Here is a 17,787-nt window from a genome sequence, read left to right as displayed (position 1 = left end):
CTACAGCTATTCAACGAATGTTTAGAACCAAGTACGATAAGAAGCCACCAACAAGGAAGGTCATTTACCACTGGCACAACAAATTTGTTAAGACGGGTTGCTTGTGCCTGTCAAAGAGAAGTGGACGTCCCAGTGTGAGTGAAGTGAATTTGGAGCATGTACAAAAGACATATCATAAGGAGTCCAAAGAAATTGGTGGCAGGTCACTCATGGTTCACACATCAAATGTTTGTAAAAAAAAAATACTTTCAGAGTTTCTCTTTAAAATGCAATATGTATGATATCTGTACAATGTTTAGTTCTTGTGAAATAAATAATTGAAAATGTTCCCAGACTTTATGTACACCCTTTATTAACTTGTGTAGCTTTGAAGATACTGAAATACTGTTGTGTCACTGGGTGTGAGATCGCAGATGTGTATTCAGCTTTGCATTAATATTTGATTGTAAGTTGTTATAGACCATCAAAGAGCTGTAAGATACAATCTTCAGCTTCTCTTAAAGTCCACCAGTGCTGGTCATTCTGCATTCTGCTAAGTGAGTGACCATTGTCCATCTCCACTATATTGGGATTTACCCACATCTGGTCTTGACCCTGGGCTGTGGCCTGCTCTGAGCTCCAGGCCTGTTAGCATTCAGCTGTACGTCAAATACACCTTACCTCATAGCAATTATGGGTGGCTGATTAGCTTGTCTAAATATGCATAACATGACAGTCTGAGCTACTGCCCAGTTTAATGTGTTTTGGTTGGATGACTCATCCTATTAATTCTGTAATCATCCAACCATGTGATTGCCACCTACTGTTTTATTAATACTATTAAAATACGACAACAGTATGCACAGATATGCTAAATTTTGTATGTGAAGTTTTTTATTACTCTGGCTGTAGTTACATAGCCGTTGCTTTTTGTTTTTAAAATAGTGACTACTCTGAAACGCCCACTAAATCACGCAGGGCTAACAGGTAATTAGGATTGTGGAAAGGGCCAAGGGAGTTGCAATTGTATTCATTTCACAATTGTAATTTATTATCATTTAGTTCACAAATACACTTTTGAAAGAATTAAATTTTCTCTGCAGGTGAAGGCCTCCAAACAGATGCTTTAGAATAAGTTCAATTTTGAAAATACATGACACACAGTTAAATTTATGAATTAGATAAATCTTATACATATGTGAGATCAGCATGGAGGGTGTCTGAAGGCCGCTGGATTAAATCTTCAAAAGTCCAAATATGCTATGATGATTACTGAAGGTAGAAGGCCACAGTGTTTTAAGATGCTAACAGGGCTTATAGCCCACAAGTTGCACAGAAAAAGATAAACAAATGCAATAAGATGGCTGAAGGCTGCAAAGTTCAAATCTGCAAATTAAGGAAATATATATTGCAACAATCGGTAAAACAATACATTGTTTAAAAATTTCCTTTTTGCAACACCAACGGCGGAAGGTCCACAACAACTTATAAATCTTTCAGAGAAAATTACAATAACCTTCCAAGAGCAGAAGGCGATAATGTTGGAACTTGAAGGAAACTCTGAGAACATGTTTCCAGGGCTGAAGGCCCACAACTAACCTTGCCAAATTAAAAATATAAAATACAGTTAAATTAAAACAACATTAACACTGCCAAAAGGATAATTAAGAGAATGGCACTCATTCACTTAGGCAAGACAGGTGGTGAGTCCAACTACACTTAATTCGCGCGAACCCAACCAAGGGACAGTCATGGACCGACCGACCAACTGCTTGCTTGCCACGATGAAGTACATGAGAATTAAAGGCACCCCAAAAAAAGTTACAAGTATCACTATCCCCAAACAAATGCGTATGTGAACTGAGCTACCAAAACTACACACCATGTTGGGCAACAACAACAGGTGAGGAAAAGACTGCCTAAAAACTACGTTAGCGGCCAGGGCAGGTAACCAGAATACTAACGGCCACAAGGCAGAAAATCCTGCGGTGTACTTCACTATGGAAAATTAATTTGATCAATTCCACCTGACGGCGGCTATCTCGAACGCTTCACTCCTTGTTGCTCACAGGAAAACCTCCACAACAGCAACACTGGTACAAACAACGTAATGCTCAAAACCACTCAACCTTCACATCCTGGGTTGGTGAACCATGAAGCTCGTAGCAATCGGACAGCTCCACACATGCTCCACACTGTGCAGGGACTACCAGAGGACCCAGCTGACTGCACCGCGCAGGGATAACTTCCCTGGTCTGCAGCAACCGACCGACTCCCGCAGAATGCCGACAACATCTAAAATCATTGTTAGTGGAAACAACAGTAACTACACACACAACCTGACAAACTCTTGCACCAAGACCTGAACGATACCCAACAGTAACTAAGCACACACGAAGACAAGTCGGGAGTCGATGCGCACACACACACAGCTAACTCATGAACGATCGGTGAGCCAAAACGCGTTGTCCAGTAGGACGAACGACTGACGATCCACCAAGACTGTGGCCCGACTCAAGTGATGCGTGCCGGCAATGGTCGGCGAGCCATGTCGACGCAGACCTCACAGCTCCAACCTGACTGCACCAGTGACACATTGCGACTTCCCGTGCAGTGTAAATTTTGCACTCAGCAAATCAGAACACATCTGAGTAAAGGAAAATGAGGAAGCTGATACTGAAGTCTAGGAGGCCTTAGGATTGAAGAATGTGCCACTCTTCTATGGGCTGCTATCTCACTGCTTAACTAGACCATGCACCAAAGGAAGAAACTGTGGCTGACATTGAGGGACAAGAAGCTGTGGTCAGTGAAGCTAATAGTGATAGTGCAACAATGTAAATTGTCTCACTTACAAGGGCACCAGTCTAGCTCCTTTTACTGTACTACTGTGAGAAGACTCATTTAACCATGGATTCATAGCTGTAACTTCCACCATGAGGTGCAATTTCTGCAGCATGATGGACCAGCATCTGGAGAAGAAGGAAGAAGCAGAGGAAGATGATGAGCTCATTAGAGAGGGCCTGAAGAACAGCCAGAAAAGTTCTGATTCTGCCTGCTAGGCATGCCATGATGCGTCATTGTCCAGCATACATTTTAAATTGTTACAGTTGGTGAACAGAGCACATATTACTCAAAGAGGAGTATTTCCTCCCCAAGATGTAATAATGTTCAAGCTGCTAAATTTATTTCCCCTGAGTGGCTTTCATTCCCCCCCCCCCCTCCCCCCCCCCTCTACAATGTAATACTATCATTTATTAAATAGTTTTCTGTGTCATATGGCAACACTTCCTTGTAGATGATAAACTGGAATTTCTTGACTAGAAATGTGTGTTTGCTGTTTTCCATTTTGTACATTTTGTGGCATATATGCTTACATCAATAGTAGCTTACTATGTTTCAAGATATTACTTTTAGTTAAAACCTACATTTTAATTTTAGGACTACATGATCCTATCTACTGCATTTATTTATCTTCTTTATGCCTATAAAACTGGTGTGTGTATTTGTTTATCTAGAACACCTCCAAAGAAGATTATGCCAAATGTTCTCCATGTAATTGGAAACACACCAATGATCCGTCTGAATAACATTCCAAAGTCTCGTGGCATCAAATGTGAAATGTGTAAGTCTGACTTGAAGAGAAGTAGAGATTAAGTTTTCTTTTATAAGTAAAATAGTAGACAGAATCATAAATTTTTAGATTAATAATCATTCCAGATTGAATTTTAATTGTTAATAATGAGAGTGGTACAAAACATTCGTCTTCTGCTATATAGTGTGTTATGTATATATTAAGTACAAAAAATGAAACTGGGACAATGAAGTGAATGAGTAAAAGGAAAACAGGGAAGGAGAAGTATATGTTGTTGTTGTTGTTGTTGTTGTTGTTGTTGTTGTGGTCTTCAGTCCAGAGACTGGTTTGATGCAGCCCTCCTTGCTACTCTATCCTGTGCAAGGGTCTTCATCTCTGAGTAACTACTGCAACCTACATCCTTCTGAATCTGCTTAGTGTATTCATCCCTTGGTCTCCCTTTGCGATTTTTACCCTCCACGCTTCCTTCCAATAGTAAATTGGTGATCCTTTGATGCCTTCTTCTAGTCAAGTTGTGCGCCAAATTACTCTTCTCCTCAATTCTATTCAGTACCTTCTCATTAGTTACATGATCCACCCATCTAATCTTCAGCATTCTTCTGTAGCACCACATTTCGAAACCATCTATTGTCTTCTTGTATTTATCGTCCATGTTTCACTTCCACACATGGCTACACTCCATACAAATACTCTCAGAAAGGATTTCCTGACACTTAAATCTATAGACCGAGCGAGGTGGCGCATTGGTAAGACACTGGACTCGCATTCGGGAGGACGACGGTTCAATCCCGCGTCCGGCCATCCTGATTTAGGTTTTCCGTGATTTCCCTAAATAGCTCCAGGCAAATGCTGGGATGGTTCCTTTCAAAGGGCACAGCCGACTTCCTTCCCCGTCCTTCCCCAATTCGATGAGACCGATGACCTCGCTGTCTGGTCTCCTTGCCCAAACAACCCAACCCAACTTAAATCTATACTCGATGTTGACAAATTTCTCTTCTTGAATAAAGCTTTCCTTGCCAGTGCCAGTCTACATTTTATATCCTCTCCTACTTTGACAGTAATCAGTTATTTTGCTCCCCAAATAGCAAAACTCATCTACTGCTTTAAGTGTCTCATTTCCTAATCTAATTCCCTCACCATCAACTGATTTAATGCGACTATATTCCACTATCCTTGTTTTGTTTTTGTTGATGTTCACCTTATATCTTTCTTTCAAGACACTGTCCATTCTGTTCAGCTGCTCTTCCAGATATTTTGCTGTCTCTGACAGAATTACAATGTCATCGGAAAACCTCAAAGTTTTTATTTCTTCTCCGTGGATTTTAATTCCTACTCTGAATTTTTCTTTTGTTTCCTGTACTGCTTGCTCAATATACAAATTGAATAACATTGGGGAGAGGCTACAACCCTGTCTCACTCCCTTCCCAACCACTGCTTCCATTTCGTGTCCCTCAACTCTTATAACTGCCATCTGGTTTCTGTACAAATTGTAAATAGCCTTTCGCTCCCTGTGTTTTACCCCTGCCACCTTCAGAATCTGAAAGAGGCTGCTCCAGCCAAGATTATCAAATGCTTTCTCTATGTCTACAAATGCTAGAAATGTAGGTTTGCCTTTCCTTAATCTATCTTCTAAGATAAGTGGTAGGGTCAGTATTGCATCACGTGTTTCAACATTCCGACTGAATCCAAACTGATCTTCCCCGAGGTCGGCTTCTGCCAATTTTTCCATTCATCTGTATAGAATTCGTGTCAGTATTTTGCAGCCATGACTTATTAAACTGATAGTTTGGTAATTTTCACACCTGTCAACACTTGCTTTCTTTGGGATTGGAATTATTATATTCTCCTTGAAGTTTGAGAGTACTTCGCCTGTCTCATACATCTTGCTCACCAGATGGTAGAGTTTTGTCATGGTTGGCTCTCCCAAGGCTATCAGTAGTTCTAATGGAATGTTGTCTACGGCCAGGGCCTTGTTTCGACTTAGATCTTTCAGTGTTCTGTCAAATTCTTCACGCAGTATCATATCTCCCATTTCATCTTCATCTACATCCTCTTCCATTTCATTATATTACCCTCAAATACATCACCCTTGTATAGACCGTCTATATACTCCTTCCACCTTTCCGCTTTCCCTTCTTTGCTTAGAACTGGTTTTCCACATGAGCCCTTGATATTCATACAGGTAGTTCACTTTTCTCCTTATATTTTCCTGTAGGCTGTATCTATCTCACTCCTCGTGATATATGCCTCCACATCCTTACATTTGTCCTCTAGCATTCCCTGTTTAGCCATTTTGCACTTCCTGCCACTCTTATTTTTGAGACATTTGTATTCCTGTGCACCTGCTTCATTTACTGCATTTTTATATTTTCTCCTTTCATCAATTAAATTCAATATCTCTTCTGTTACCCAGGGATTTCTACTATACCTTGTCTTTTTACCTACTTGATCCTCTGCTGCCTTCACTATAGTATATAACTGTGAGCAATTATTTAATAATAATGCAGGCAGGAGGGGTTGCTTCTGCTGCCCCTTTCATTGCCATTGTAAAGAGTCCATATTTTCTTCAGTGCATATTTTATACTGTTTGTAGTGATTGTCATGCATCAGAGGCATTTATTGCATTTGATTGCTTTGTCAAACAGAGAACATTATAATTATTTAAACCATCTGCTGTCAGTTGCCTGTTCCACATTCATTTCATTTTTTGATTCTGCACAAGCAACATTTTTTCCTTCCTTCCCTTCATTCTTTCACAACCTGTAAAGCTAGTGCATGTCTGTGTGTACTAATTTTATTAGTTGTTCAGTCTTATATCTGGAAAAGATGAAAAGTGTTATGAAGATGCTCAGAAGTGGTCATACAAGGGTTACAGAAATATGAATAGAGATTTTGACTTGCAGACAACCATTTTCTATACTCAGTTCAAGAATGAAATAGAAATGTGAGTGAAAAATACTGATATGATGCACTTTCTCCAGTGCAGAGTCTGGTTAAGAGTCGAGGTTCTTTTTTTGCCACTGATCACAAACATGCTTTGTCATAGGCAAAGAGTACAGCTAGTTTTACACGTTCAGTTCAGTTAAATTGAAAAATTAATTGGCTGACAGCCAATTATATAATTTTATTTTAAAAGTTTTCAATGGCCTTGACTGAGTGGAGAGAAGAGAGGTGATGCAGTAAACATTCTGAGAGCATTCACTTTGACTGAATTTCTAGTTTAAGAACAAAATTAAATATACCGGTTGAAAACTGTTAATACTCAGAACAAGGGCTGTGTTCCATATAACCAATCTTAGACACCCTACTTACAGCACTTTTCTTTATATTATAATAATGCTGATGATGCAAGAAGAATGTCCCCATATGAGTAAACCGCATGAAATACGTGAATGGAAGAGTCTGAAAAATGTTTTGGAGAGATAATTGTTACAAACCACACCTCAAATTTTCCACATGTGATAAACAATCTCTGAGATCTTTTTGCATGACTGCATAGTATGTTCTTTTCAGTTAAGAATTAATTCTTTAGGAATTTCTAAAATCCAGTCAAACCTAATAGAAACAGTTGACTTTTTCGTGTTGCAAATCAACTTATTGGCTGGAAACCAACCCAATGCAGTCAAGTGATTATTATTTCTTCAAGGCCAGAGATGTTACGAGATGTTGTATCATCAGTGTAAGCATGGTTGTATCATCAGTATAATAGATGACAGACTCAGATATGTAACAGGACAGATCACTGACCGCCATAATGGAAAAAAAAAATGCTGAGGACAGAATCCTATGGTGCACCAATACTACTTTCTCTGAAGAGATAATATCTGTTTTTCTCTGAGACAAATTGTCTACTGTTATTCAAATTGGGAGGAATTGTGGGCAGTATGGCTCATAAATCTCCAGGTTTGTTTGTAAGGTGTCAAAAGGGAAACGTTCCTTACATCCAATCAAAAACATTAATTTGTTAGGGCTGACTGTTCAGGCTCAAAGTGAGACTCAGAGAAAACAGCTGAAAGACACCAAAGAAAAAAAACAAATATTGCCTTTGAAGACTATTTGTTAAGAGAAATCATAAGTGTTTTAACCAACTGTAAAAATGAGATGAACAAGAGATCTCTACAACATGAGGTATGGAAACTTTAAGCACTGTTAGGTGAAATAAGATATCAAAACCAGTGTTATTTGTCATGATGTTAACATGCTGGATTGTAGTTTATAACACTAAAAAATAGCGTAAAGAACTCTGTGATGCTTTAGTGTAGGTAAGAGTGCTTAAGAAAACAAAATATGACATATAATAGTAGATAACTTTATGCTTTAGAGGAAACTACAGGAATATTGATTAACCTTCTCTTACTAAAGGAGGTCATATATAACTATTTTTACTATCTAAATTTGTGTGTTTTTGATAGCTACATTACTTGCCTTAGATTTTAAAAAAAATTAAAGTTTTTGTGTGAGCCTTTCAATATATATTCTTTTTTTACAGTGGTTAAATGTGAATTTTTTAACCCTGGAGGAAGTGTAAAGGACAGAATAGCTTACAGAATGATAGAAGATGCTGAAAAAAAGGGAATTCTCAAGCCAGGAGATGTTCTTATTGAACCAACGTCAGGAAACACTGGTAATTTTTATTATTTCTTTGTAATTATGATCTCTGTTATTTAAAATTAGAGAAGTGAAAGAGTAGTAAACATTCCAGGAACAGGATTCAAGACCCCATCCAGCTATTCAGATTTAAACTTTCCATGGTTTCCCTGAGTCAATTTAAGTGAGTGCCAGGATATTTTTGTTTTCAAAAGCCCATGGCCAATTTCTTGTCTAATCATTGTCCACCATGAACTTGAGTTCTGTCATAAATGACATTGTTATTGGTGCAACATTAATCCTTAGTCTTCCTTTCTTAACGGATAGCTTCATATTTTGAATGTCATTTGTAGGAACCTGAAAATGTGTCATCTGTTTGTAGCAAAATTAGCATCTATGTATGGTGAAAATAGTATTTGTTTTTGACAAAACAAGCATCTATTTTTGTAAATAATTTGATGTGCAAATTTAAAACTTTCGCTCACTATATTCATGAACTCAAAATTGATTACAAAGAAAGAAAAATAATAAAAAACTAAAAATTGAAAAAGCAGTAATCATAGATAAAATAATAATAAAATAGTATAGTATTTATTCTATATAACTAGAGCTTTTTGAGTAGAATATTTACTTCTGCAGAAACTTCAAAAGCTTTTTTTCTGCAGTTGTGTTTCAGTAAATGTTTCTGTTGAGAAGTAACATTATTTTAGCATTGGTGAGCAGAATGCCTCTGATTTTAGGTGTTTCTCGACATTATCTTTCTTTTCTTACAAAATCTGCAGAACACTGATTTCAAATCTGTAGCATGTAAGCCCTGATTAGTATATTGCAGAACCCTCTCATGTGTGTGTAATACATACGTGATAATACTACAGATAGAACTGACAAGGTACTCTAAAGGAGTAGTAGAATCAAAAAATAATTGAAATTTACAGGCAGGCTCTCAACATGGTCATTGTAGTGTGGAGATTGTAACATCGCTGGTCACCGTGAACATAAATAAACAAGAACTTTTCTCCATTAAAAAGAAAATACGTGGAAGTCAAGACATGCCTAAAAAGTTCAGTGGTCTTCTCGTCTAACTTATGACTAATCAATTCTAGTGACTCTCACAGGGTTACCCTTGTAAACAAGGAAACGACGTCAAAACTCACCATGATATCTGAGTCATCCAACCTGAAGCTATCAAGGCATTTAATGGAGAATACTACGAACAAACAGAGGGAGTCGCCATGGGTAGCCCACTGTCACCGGTGGCAGTGAATTTGTACGTGGATAACTTCGAGGAGGAAGCCCTGTCGTCATCCGAATGGAAACCTACTTGCTTTTTCCGTTACGTGGACGACACGTTCGTCATCTGGCCACATGGTATGGATAAATTCCTTGACGTCCTTACACATCTAAACTCCATACACCCCAACATCAAATTCACTATGGAGACTGAAACGGAGGGTCAATTACCTTTCCTTGACGTCTTGGTCAAGAGAAGGGCTGACGGCACCCTAGGTCATGGGGTGTATCGGAAGACAACGCACACTGACCTGTGTTTGCACGCAGACAGCTGCCACCACCCTTCACAGAGGAATGGGGTACTTAAAACCCTAGTACATAGGGCGCGCACTATTTCTGATGCAGAGAGTCTACCCCAGGAATTGGAACATCTGAGAACTGTATTTCGAAAAAATGGGTACTCAGAGTGGCAGATTCTACATGCTCTCCGCCCAACCACTACAGCACAACCTGTGGAGATGGATGAAATCACGAGGGAGGAGGTAGGCAATGCGTTTATTCCATATACAGGTGCATTCTCAGGGAAAATCACCCGCATTTTGAAGAAACACTGGGTCGGAACTGTGTTTTGTCCTCCGAATAAAACTTGTGCACTGGTGGGGAGTGCCAAAGATGACCTCAGTTTGAGGAAGGCCGGCGTGTACCAGATTCCGTGTCAATGTGGCAAGTCGTATATTGGTCAGACAATGCATACCGTCGAGGATCGATGCCGTGAACACCAGAGGCACACTCGACTGATGTATCCGAGCAAGTCGGCAGTCGCTGAACATTGTTTATCGGAGAATCACACTATGGAGTATGAACGCACGAGGATTCTGGTACAGACGTCGAGATACTGGGACAGCGTTGTTAGAGAGACCATAGAAATTTGCACCAATGACGACCTCACAAACCGTGACTGTGGCTATAATCTTAGAAAGGCTTGGGAACCAGCAATTGGGTTAATCAAGAGTAAATCGAGCAAACGTATAGTTGTGACGACCATGGTGGACAGAGCCATCACTCTGACGTCATCTCAGATGCCGTCGCAATCTGTTCCACCGCGTGACCGTGGCGCGGGGCGCGGACAGCAGAGGGAGCGCGCCGCAGGTGGAGGGTATTTAAATCGGCCACCGCTGCGACCGAACCCAGTTCCCTCTGAGCAGCCATAGCGTATGGATCTCCATGCCGGCACTTTCGCAGGAGCTCAGTCCGTCAGTTCACCTGATGATAGCAACATGTATGATCGCCGTAATATTGTGCCCATTGGACACTGTAGACCGGCAGTACACCTGTGGTTATTTTGATTATCAAATATGCCGGGAGAAACTCAAGAATCACATCTATATTCATGTTTACCACAAATGTGAATTTTTCAGGTCCACAGTCATTTGCAACACCTGAGGCTGCAACAGATAATCTCACATAAGAGACTCTTAATGTAACATTAGTGGAAGTATATCTTGGAATATGTATGTGAGAAGGAGTTGAACTGAAAGAGCAGTGAGAGAATTGATGTAGGAGGAAGGGAGTGGCAGAAATGTAACATGGGCAACATATGTGTAGAAAATAGTGAGGGAGATCACAGTTCCACCGTTTTCCTGATTGAAACTCATGTTTTTAACTCAGTCATTATGTGTTCCTGGCATGGTGCCTATTTTGAGCAGCTATTCACTGGATGACTGTGTATACAGGTAGCAAGGATCAGGATTCTTCCGACCAGGAAACGATTTTCCATTGATCGATGACCCAATCTCAGTGATCCCATACTCACTGTAATCATAATTGATGATGTTGTTGGATCAGTGGGAGAACACACATGGCCCATCTGCTGTGGATTCTCATATTCCACAATTTGTATTGCATGGTGTACTCTGAAACACTTGTGTGTATACCAGCATTGTACCCTGTCATCAGATCTGTCACAGAACTTTGTCTATTCTGCTTTAAGATGGGACAAACCTCTGAACTCCACATTTCTGAGATACTAATTCCTATGTGCTAGGTCGTAACAATCTTAACAATCTACCCTTTGACACAATCATACAATTGGAAATCCAGGATGGAATGTAACAATTTATGAAGAGGATAGTTGCTACTCACCGTATAGCGAAGATGTTGAGTCGCAGATAGACACAACAAAAAGACTGTCACAAAATAAGCTTTCGGCCAACAAGGCCTTTGTCAAAAATAGGTGACAGACACACACCCACACTCATGCAAATGGAACGCACACACACACACACACACACACACACACACACACACACACACACACACGCACGCACGTGACCATAGTCTGTGGTAGCCGAAGCGTGTGTGTGTGTGTGTGTGTGTGGTTCGTCTATTTTTGGCAAAAGCCTTGTTGGCCAAAAGCTTATTTTGTTACAGTCTTCTTGTTGTGCCTATCTGTGACTGCTATATGGTGAGTAGGAACTATCTTTTTTATGATATTGTTATAATAATTTCAAGTATAGCAGATTTTAAACAGACTAAAAATCCAATTTATCAACCCCTCATGGATGCAGCTCCATCAGTTGTTCATGCAGTTTGTTTGGTAATGGAATATTTCTTTTCCCTTTGAAAAAAACTTCCATATTCTTCCTTAGGAAAATCTCTTTCACCTTAGTGGTCAAATTTCTGACAAATGACAGTGTTACCATTACTTGACAATTCCTTGACAGCAATGCTTTGTGTCAGTAGCTATTCATACATAAATTTTTATTGCAAATTCTGTTTTTAAAAAGTCTTTACTACCAATCAAATGCCATTGTTCTCAAAACAGTTTCATTACTCAAAGAAATTGATATAAATTATGGGATATGCATCAGGCACCAGCATATTATTGACAATGCTTTTAACTGTGGGTAATATAAGTGTTGGTAAGTGAATCGCTTCATTCCGCTATTAATAATGAAGTTTCATGGAAGTAAGGGTGCCTTTGTCAGTGCTGAGAGTAGATTATTCACATAATTTGCTACAATCTTGCCTTTTTCAAACTTAGATTTTAAAGCATGGAAAAATGAAATAAACTGACTCACTTTGTTAGACGGCAGTTTTCCTCAGTGACCACTTCCTCTAGAATGTTCTGCAGCTTCATTTGAAAATGATTTTTCACAAGTGAACACAAAGGAAGTTGTCCATTTGAATCCATATTTTAAGTAGTGTTTGAATATGTATGACACTTTTATTTCTTAGCCACTATGAGAAAATATGCTTCAAAGTGTGTTGGTTATAGGCCGGTTCCCACTAGGGCTGCCGCGCGTCAAAACGGCGCGTCAGCGGCGTGGTTGCCATGGAAATGGCAAGGCGCGGCGGGCTCTGCGTCGCGGTTTGACCATGTCGAACCGCTTCCGCTGCCGCATGCCGCGCTCCAGGTGCGCGCCGCCAATCACAGAACGCGCTGAGCGTGACGTCAGGTACGGACTCCCGGGCCACACGAACTTTCGCCGAACCCCTGGCGCGGACGCGGCGGCAGCTATGAAATACTTATCATCCGATCCAAGGAAACTATTCGGTAGAAAAATTTGATTCTTGGGCATGTTACAGCCTGATATCTTCTCTCGATAAGGACCGAATTTCTTTTCGTTATTCGTCGTGGTTACTTGCTGTATCGCATTTACGTAAACCTTTACACGAAATTTGAATGAGTGTGCAGAGGTAAAAACGCATTGCGTGGACTTTGCGTACAGTTCATTTTAGGTAATACATTATTGCGTATGAAATTTAGTCAACATATCGAAATTGTTTTTAAAGCTGAGAGCAGAACGATAGCTATCACCATTCTCGAGATATTGAATGATATGTCGGCGGACGGGCTGTGCGGTGACCGCGTGCGGGTCGCTTGCGACGCGACCGATACTTTCGTCCTGCTCGTCGTAAACCATGTGGTTGTATCAACTGCAAATTTCGTAAACGGTTCAAGAAATCGAAACGTGTTTTTTTGCAAACGATAACTTGTAAAAACTGATGTATTTCGTCGCATGATAAATATCCAAAATCTGTTTACCTACCAAGATATGAAAGAAACTACAGTTTTTTCGGAAGGGATAGATGAATTTTTTTAAACAGCATTTAATAGCATGTGTAATGAGAAGTTAAACCGAGACTAATTTGCTGGTATGTCATAAGACATAATTTGCTAATTATCTACAGCTATTGATTATTTCCTTTGGAAGTAACAAACGTTTTTTTCTTTATCCAGTGTACTTTATTGGCTCAAGACGCGTTTCGCCTTTTACTTTAAGGCATCTTTGGTGGAATCTAGAATGATTCAGTTTTGTTTTGATATGTGATACTTGCTGATTATAAAACAGTTCACATCTTTTTTTACGTGAATAACTGATTACTCTGAACGGAATGGACAGTGTCTTGAAAGGAGGATATAAGATGAACATCAACAAAAGCAAATCGAGGATAATGGAATGTAGTGGAATTAAATCAGGTGATGCTGATGGAATTAGATTAGGAAATGAGACACTTAAGGTAGTAAAGGAGTTTTGCTATTTGGGGAGCAAAATAACTGACGATGGTCGAAGTAGAGAGGATATAAAAGTAGACTGGCAATGGCAAGGAAAGCGTTTCCGAAGAAGAAAAATTTGTTAACATCGAGTATAGATTTAAATGTCAGGAAGTCGTTTCTGAAAGTACTTGTATGGAGTGTAGCCATGTATGGAAGTGAAACGTGGACGATAAATAGTTTAGACAAGAAGAGAATAGAAGCTTTCGAAATGTGGTGTTACAGAAGAATGCTGAAGATTAGATGGGTAGATCACATAACTAATGAGGAGATATTGAATAGAATTGGGGAGAAGAGAAGTTTGTGGGACAACTTGACTAGAAGAAGGGATCGGTTGGTAGGACATGTTCTGAGACATCGAGGGATCACCAATTTAGTATTGGAGGGCAGCATGGAGGGTAAAACTCGTAGAGGGAGACCAAGAGTAAATACACTAAGCAGATTCAGAAGGATGTAGGCTGCAGTAGGTACTGGGAGATGAAGAAGCTTGCACAGGATTGAGTAGCAGGGAGAGCTGCATCAAACCAGTCTCAGGACTGAAGACCACAACAACAACAACTGATTACTTACAGTGAATCGAGTTTTTGGCGGACATCTGCGTTTCCCCTCACCTGGTCACATGCTGGAGGTTGAACTAAAACTTAGATTATGGAACATAAGCACATTTTCATGTTCGCTCTTTTTTCTTCTGTCACTAGCTGTAGACATTTTACCGAAAACACTGATTTGAAGTCATAACTACAGTGTGTTCACCTCATGTCCCTTCTTGTTTGGTTTGTTTATGTGCATGTTGCCAATCTAAAGAATTATATGCTGAAAACTAATGTTTGTTTATTTCTGTCCTCCTTATATCTTTATGTGTGTATGGCTAGCCAGTGATTGTTATAGAAAGTTGAAAGAGAATGCAGTAGTAGTCAGACAGTGGTTGAAAGATTTGGTGTTCAGCTGATTTCAGTTCTGGTTTAAATGTTTCGTGGAGAAGTGCATGGAATAGTAAATTCACTGCTTACATTAATCGATAAAATAGCAGAATAGCATTTCAACAGATGATTATTATCAGAATACTATCACCCAACCCCTTTGTCCTCAATCTTTGACGCCTCATAATATGTCCTGTCAACTTACCCCTCTTGTAGTCAAAGTTGTGCCGTAATTTCCTCTTCCTCTTCTTGCTCTAATTCCGTTCCTCTTCTTTAGTTACACGCTCCTCATATCTAATCTTCAGCATTCTTATTGATCACCACGTTTTGAAAGTGTCCATTGTCTTCTTGACAGAACTGTTCATAGCCCACGTTTCACTTACATACAAGGCTGCACTCCACACAAATACCTTTGTAAAATTGTACCCAATCATTAGAATTTATATTCGATGTGAACAAAGTCATTGAAGTCTTAGAAATGCAGTTTGGTTTCTGTACAAGTTGTAGATAATCTTGTGGCCCTGTGTTTTATCGATGACATCTCCAGAGCTTCAAAGAATGTTTTAATTAAGGTTGTCAAAACTTTTCTCTAAACATGCAAATGCTGTAAACACAGTTTTGCAGTTCTTCAGTCTGTCTACTTAGGTAAGTGGTAGGACCAGTATTGCCTTGCGTGTTCAGACATATCACAGGAATCTAACATTGTGCTTACGTTAGTTTGTACAACCCCTCCACCTCTCCTCTCTATATATTCCTTCCACTTTCTAGCCTTCTCTTATTTGCTTAGTTCTGGCTTGCCAAATGAGTTCTTGACAGTTGCTTGTCCTTTGAGCAAAGTTTTCTTTGCTCTCATTTTCATTGCCCTATGTTTTCCAAGTACAAAATCGCGTTGCGATTGTGGACTTTCTGTCAACGTCATGTTTAGACATTTCTATTTCCCATGGCCTACTTTATTTGCTGCATTTTTATATTTTTCCCTCTTGTCAAATTTAATATATCACGTTTTATCTAACGATTTCTACTGTACCCTCTTCCCGTTCACATACTCTGCTGCATTCACCACTTCTTCTCTCAAAGATATCCATTCGTATTCTAGCGGATTCCTTCCTTTGTTTCAGTCAGTCGTTGCATTACGGTAACTTTAAGATTATCGAAAAACTGTGGGTCTTGACTTATTCAAGTTCCATTTCCTTAATTTGCTACCGTTTACTGTCTCTTTAGTTGTAAACTGCAGCTCGTAACCAATAAATTATTGTAGGTTAGCGTCTGCACCGGGAAATGTCTTATAATTTAAAATCTGGTTTCGAAAACTTTGTTCCAAATATGTATTATTCTTTCATGATTCTTAAGCAAGGTGCTGGCGATGATTACATTATGCTCTGTGCGAAATTCTATCAGGTGGCTTCCACTTTCATCCCTTCCCCCAAGCCTTTGTGTTCTTACTGTTTTCCTGTACATGCTACCATATCACATTTTAATTTTTCGTCTCACTTAACCATCTGAATTATCTTTTGTCGTACATTGTTTCAATGTGTTAGGAGATAGTGAACAATCATGAACGGTAGTCCTGAAATCTGTTTATGGTGAAATGAGAAAACTTGAATAATGAAATATGTGAAAGAGTACATTGTACAGAAAATGAAAAATTGGTATGTCTTCACCCAACTTCATCTTTCCTTCATGTAGGTGTAAGATACAGTTAATCAAACGCACCGGGCGTTTCAGTGGTTCCCACCCTGTACCTCAGTGGCTGTCCGTCATTGGCTACCGCTAGCGTCTGCCGCTTCCAGGTGGGAACGCCAATTCCGCGAGCCGCCGCGTCAAAGCAGAAAACGCTTGCCGCTGCCGTTGCCGCACGACGCGCTGCCGCGCTCTAGTGGGAACCGGCCTTATACCACTAATGGGATGTCAAATATTTTCACTGGACTCCACCAAATATGGGCCCAACATACCACAATACACATGCTGCCTCAGTAGTGCAAGTACTGGGGATTTGCTGCTGCTAAAGAAATGGACACTGTGAAATTGGTTTTCATGACTTCTTTGTTACAGCTTTGTCTTAGTCCCAGCTACTCCACTTTGTGCACTCATACAACATCCTAGACAGAACACTTGCTGATGTTACAGCAGCTTGTGGAAGATGAAGTATTAACTGTTAGAAAATTGGGCCTGCTGGTGTAGCAGTAAAGTATATGCTTACAAACTGAGAGGTTGCAGGATCCAATTCCGGCCAGATCATGGGAATTTTCAGTCTACCTTTAAATTGGCCTTCAACTCTCAATCATGTGAAGAGTTGCCAGTAATAATACGTGGTTTAGATTCCATACTAAACTGTAGCTTCCATTTTTCTGGTTGAACAACTGGAGTATATTAAGGACGGGCAACTCATCGAAGTGGCATTCAATTGAAAGACTGACACTTGGCTATTGACCAACATGAAATAAATGTTAGAAAAATAAAAAGCATTTAGTACTTGTACATCTTAAAAGCTATATTGGTCTCATTTTTAAACCAGCTGGCAATAGAAATATCACTTTAATCAATGTTACAAGGTGTACAACTTTGGCTCCACCTTTTTTCCCCAACATTTGAGGCTTTAATGAAACAAATTGGTTACACATGTATCATTCAAAGTATTTTCCATCACTGGCCACTACTTTCTCCCATCTTTCAGGCAGTGTACGAATCCTGTGTCGAAAAAATTGTTAATCTTTTGAAGCGATCCACAAATTGATCCAATTTGTGACTTCTTCATGAGATCGGAACTGTTGGTCAGCCAGGCCATGCACCATTGATATAAACAGGTGATAGTCAGAGGGTGAAATGTCTGGAGAATATGGCGTGTGGGGTAGGACTTCCCATTTTAAAGTTTCCAAGTATGTTTTGATCTTTGTTGCAACGTGGGGTTGAGCGTTGTCATG

The 17,787-nt window shown here is 39.7% G+C and overlaps 1 protein-coding gene across 2 annotated transcripts in view; it reads left to right on the top strand.

Moving 5' to 3' along the window:
• LOC126461372 (cystathionine beta-synthase) overlaps positions 1-17,787 on the top strand; it is a 169,843-nt gene that overhangs the window by 93,390 nt on the left and 58,666 nt on the right. For both annotated transcript variants that reach the window (XM_050095991.1, XM_050095992.1), the window contains exons 3-4: positions 3,495-3,601; positions 8,061-8,195. In XM_050095991.1, coding sequence (XP_049951948.1) covers positions 3,495-3,601; positions 8,061-8,195 — 242 coding nt within the window. The remainder of the gene's footprint in view (positions 1-3,494; positions 3,602-8,060; positions 8,196-17,787) is intronic.

This window comes from Schistocerca serialis, chromosome 1 (assembly GCF_023864345.2).
Source record: "Schistocerca serialis cubense isolate TAMUIC-IGC-003099 chromosome 1, iqSchSeri2.2, whole genome shotgun sequence".
Taxonomy (NCBI): Eukaryota; Metazoa; Arthropoda; class Insecta; order Orthoptera; family Acrididae; genus Schistocerca; species Schistocerca serialis.
This window is presented reverse-complemented; position numbering and strand designations above follow the sequence as displayed.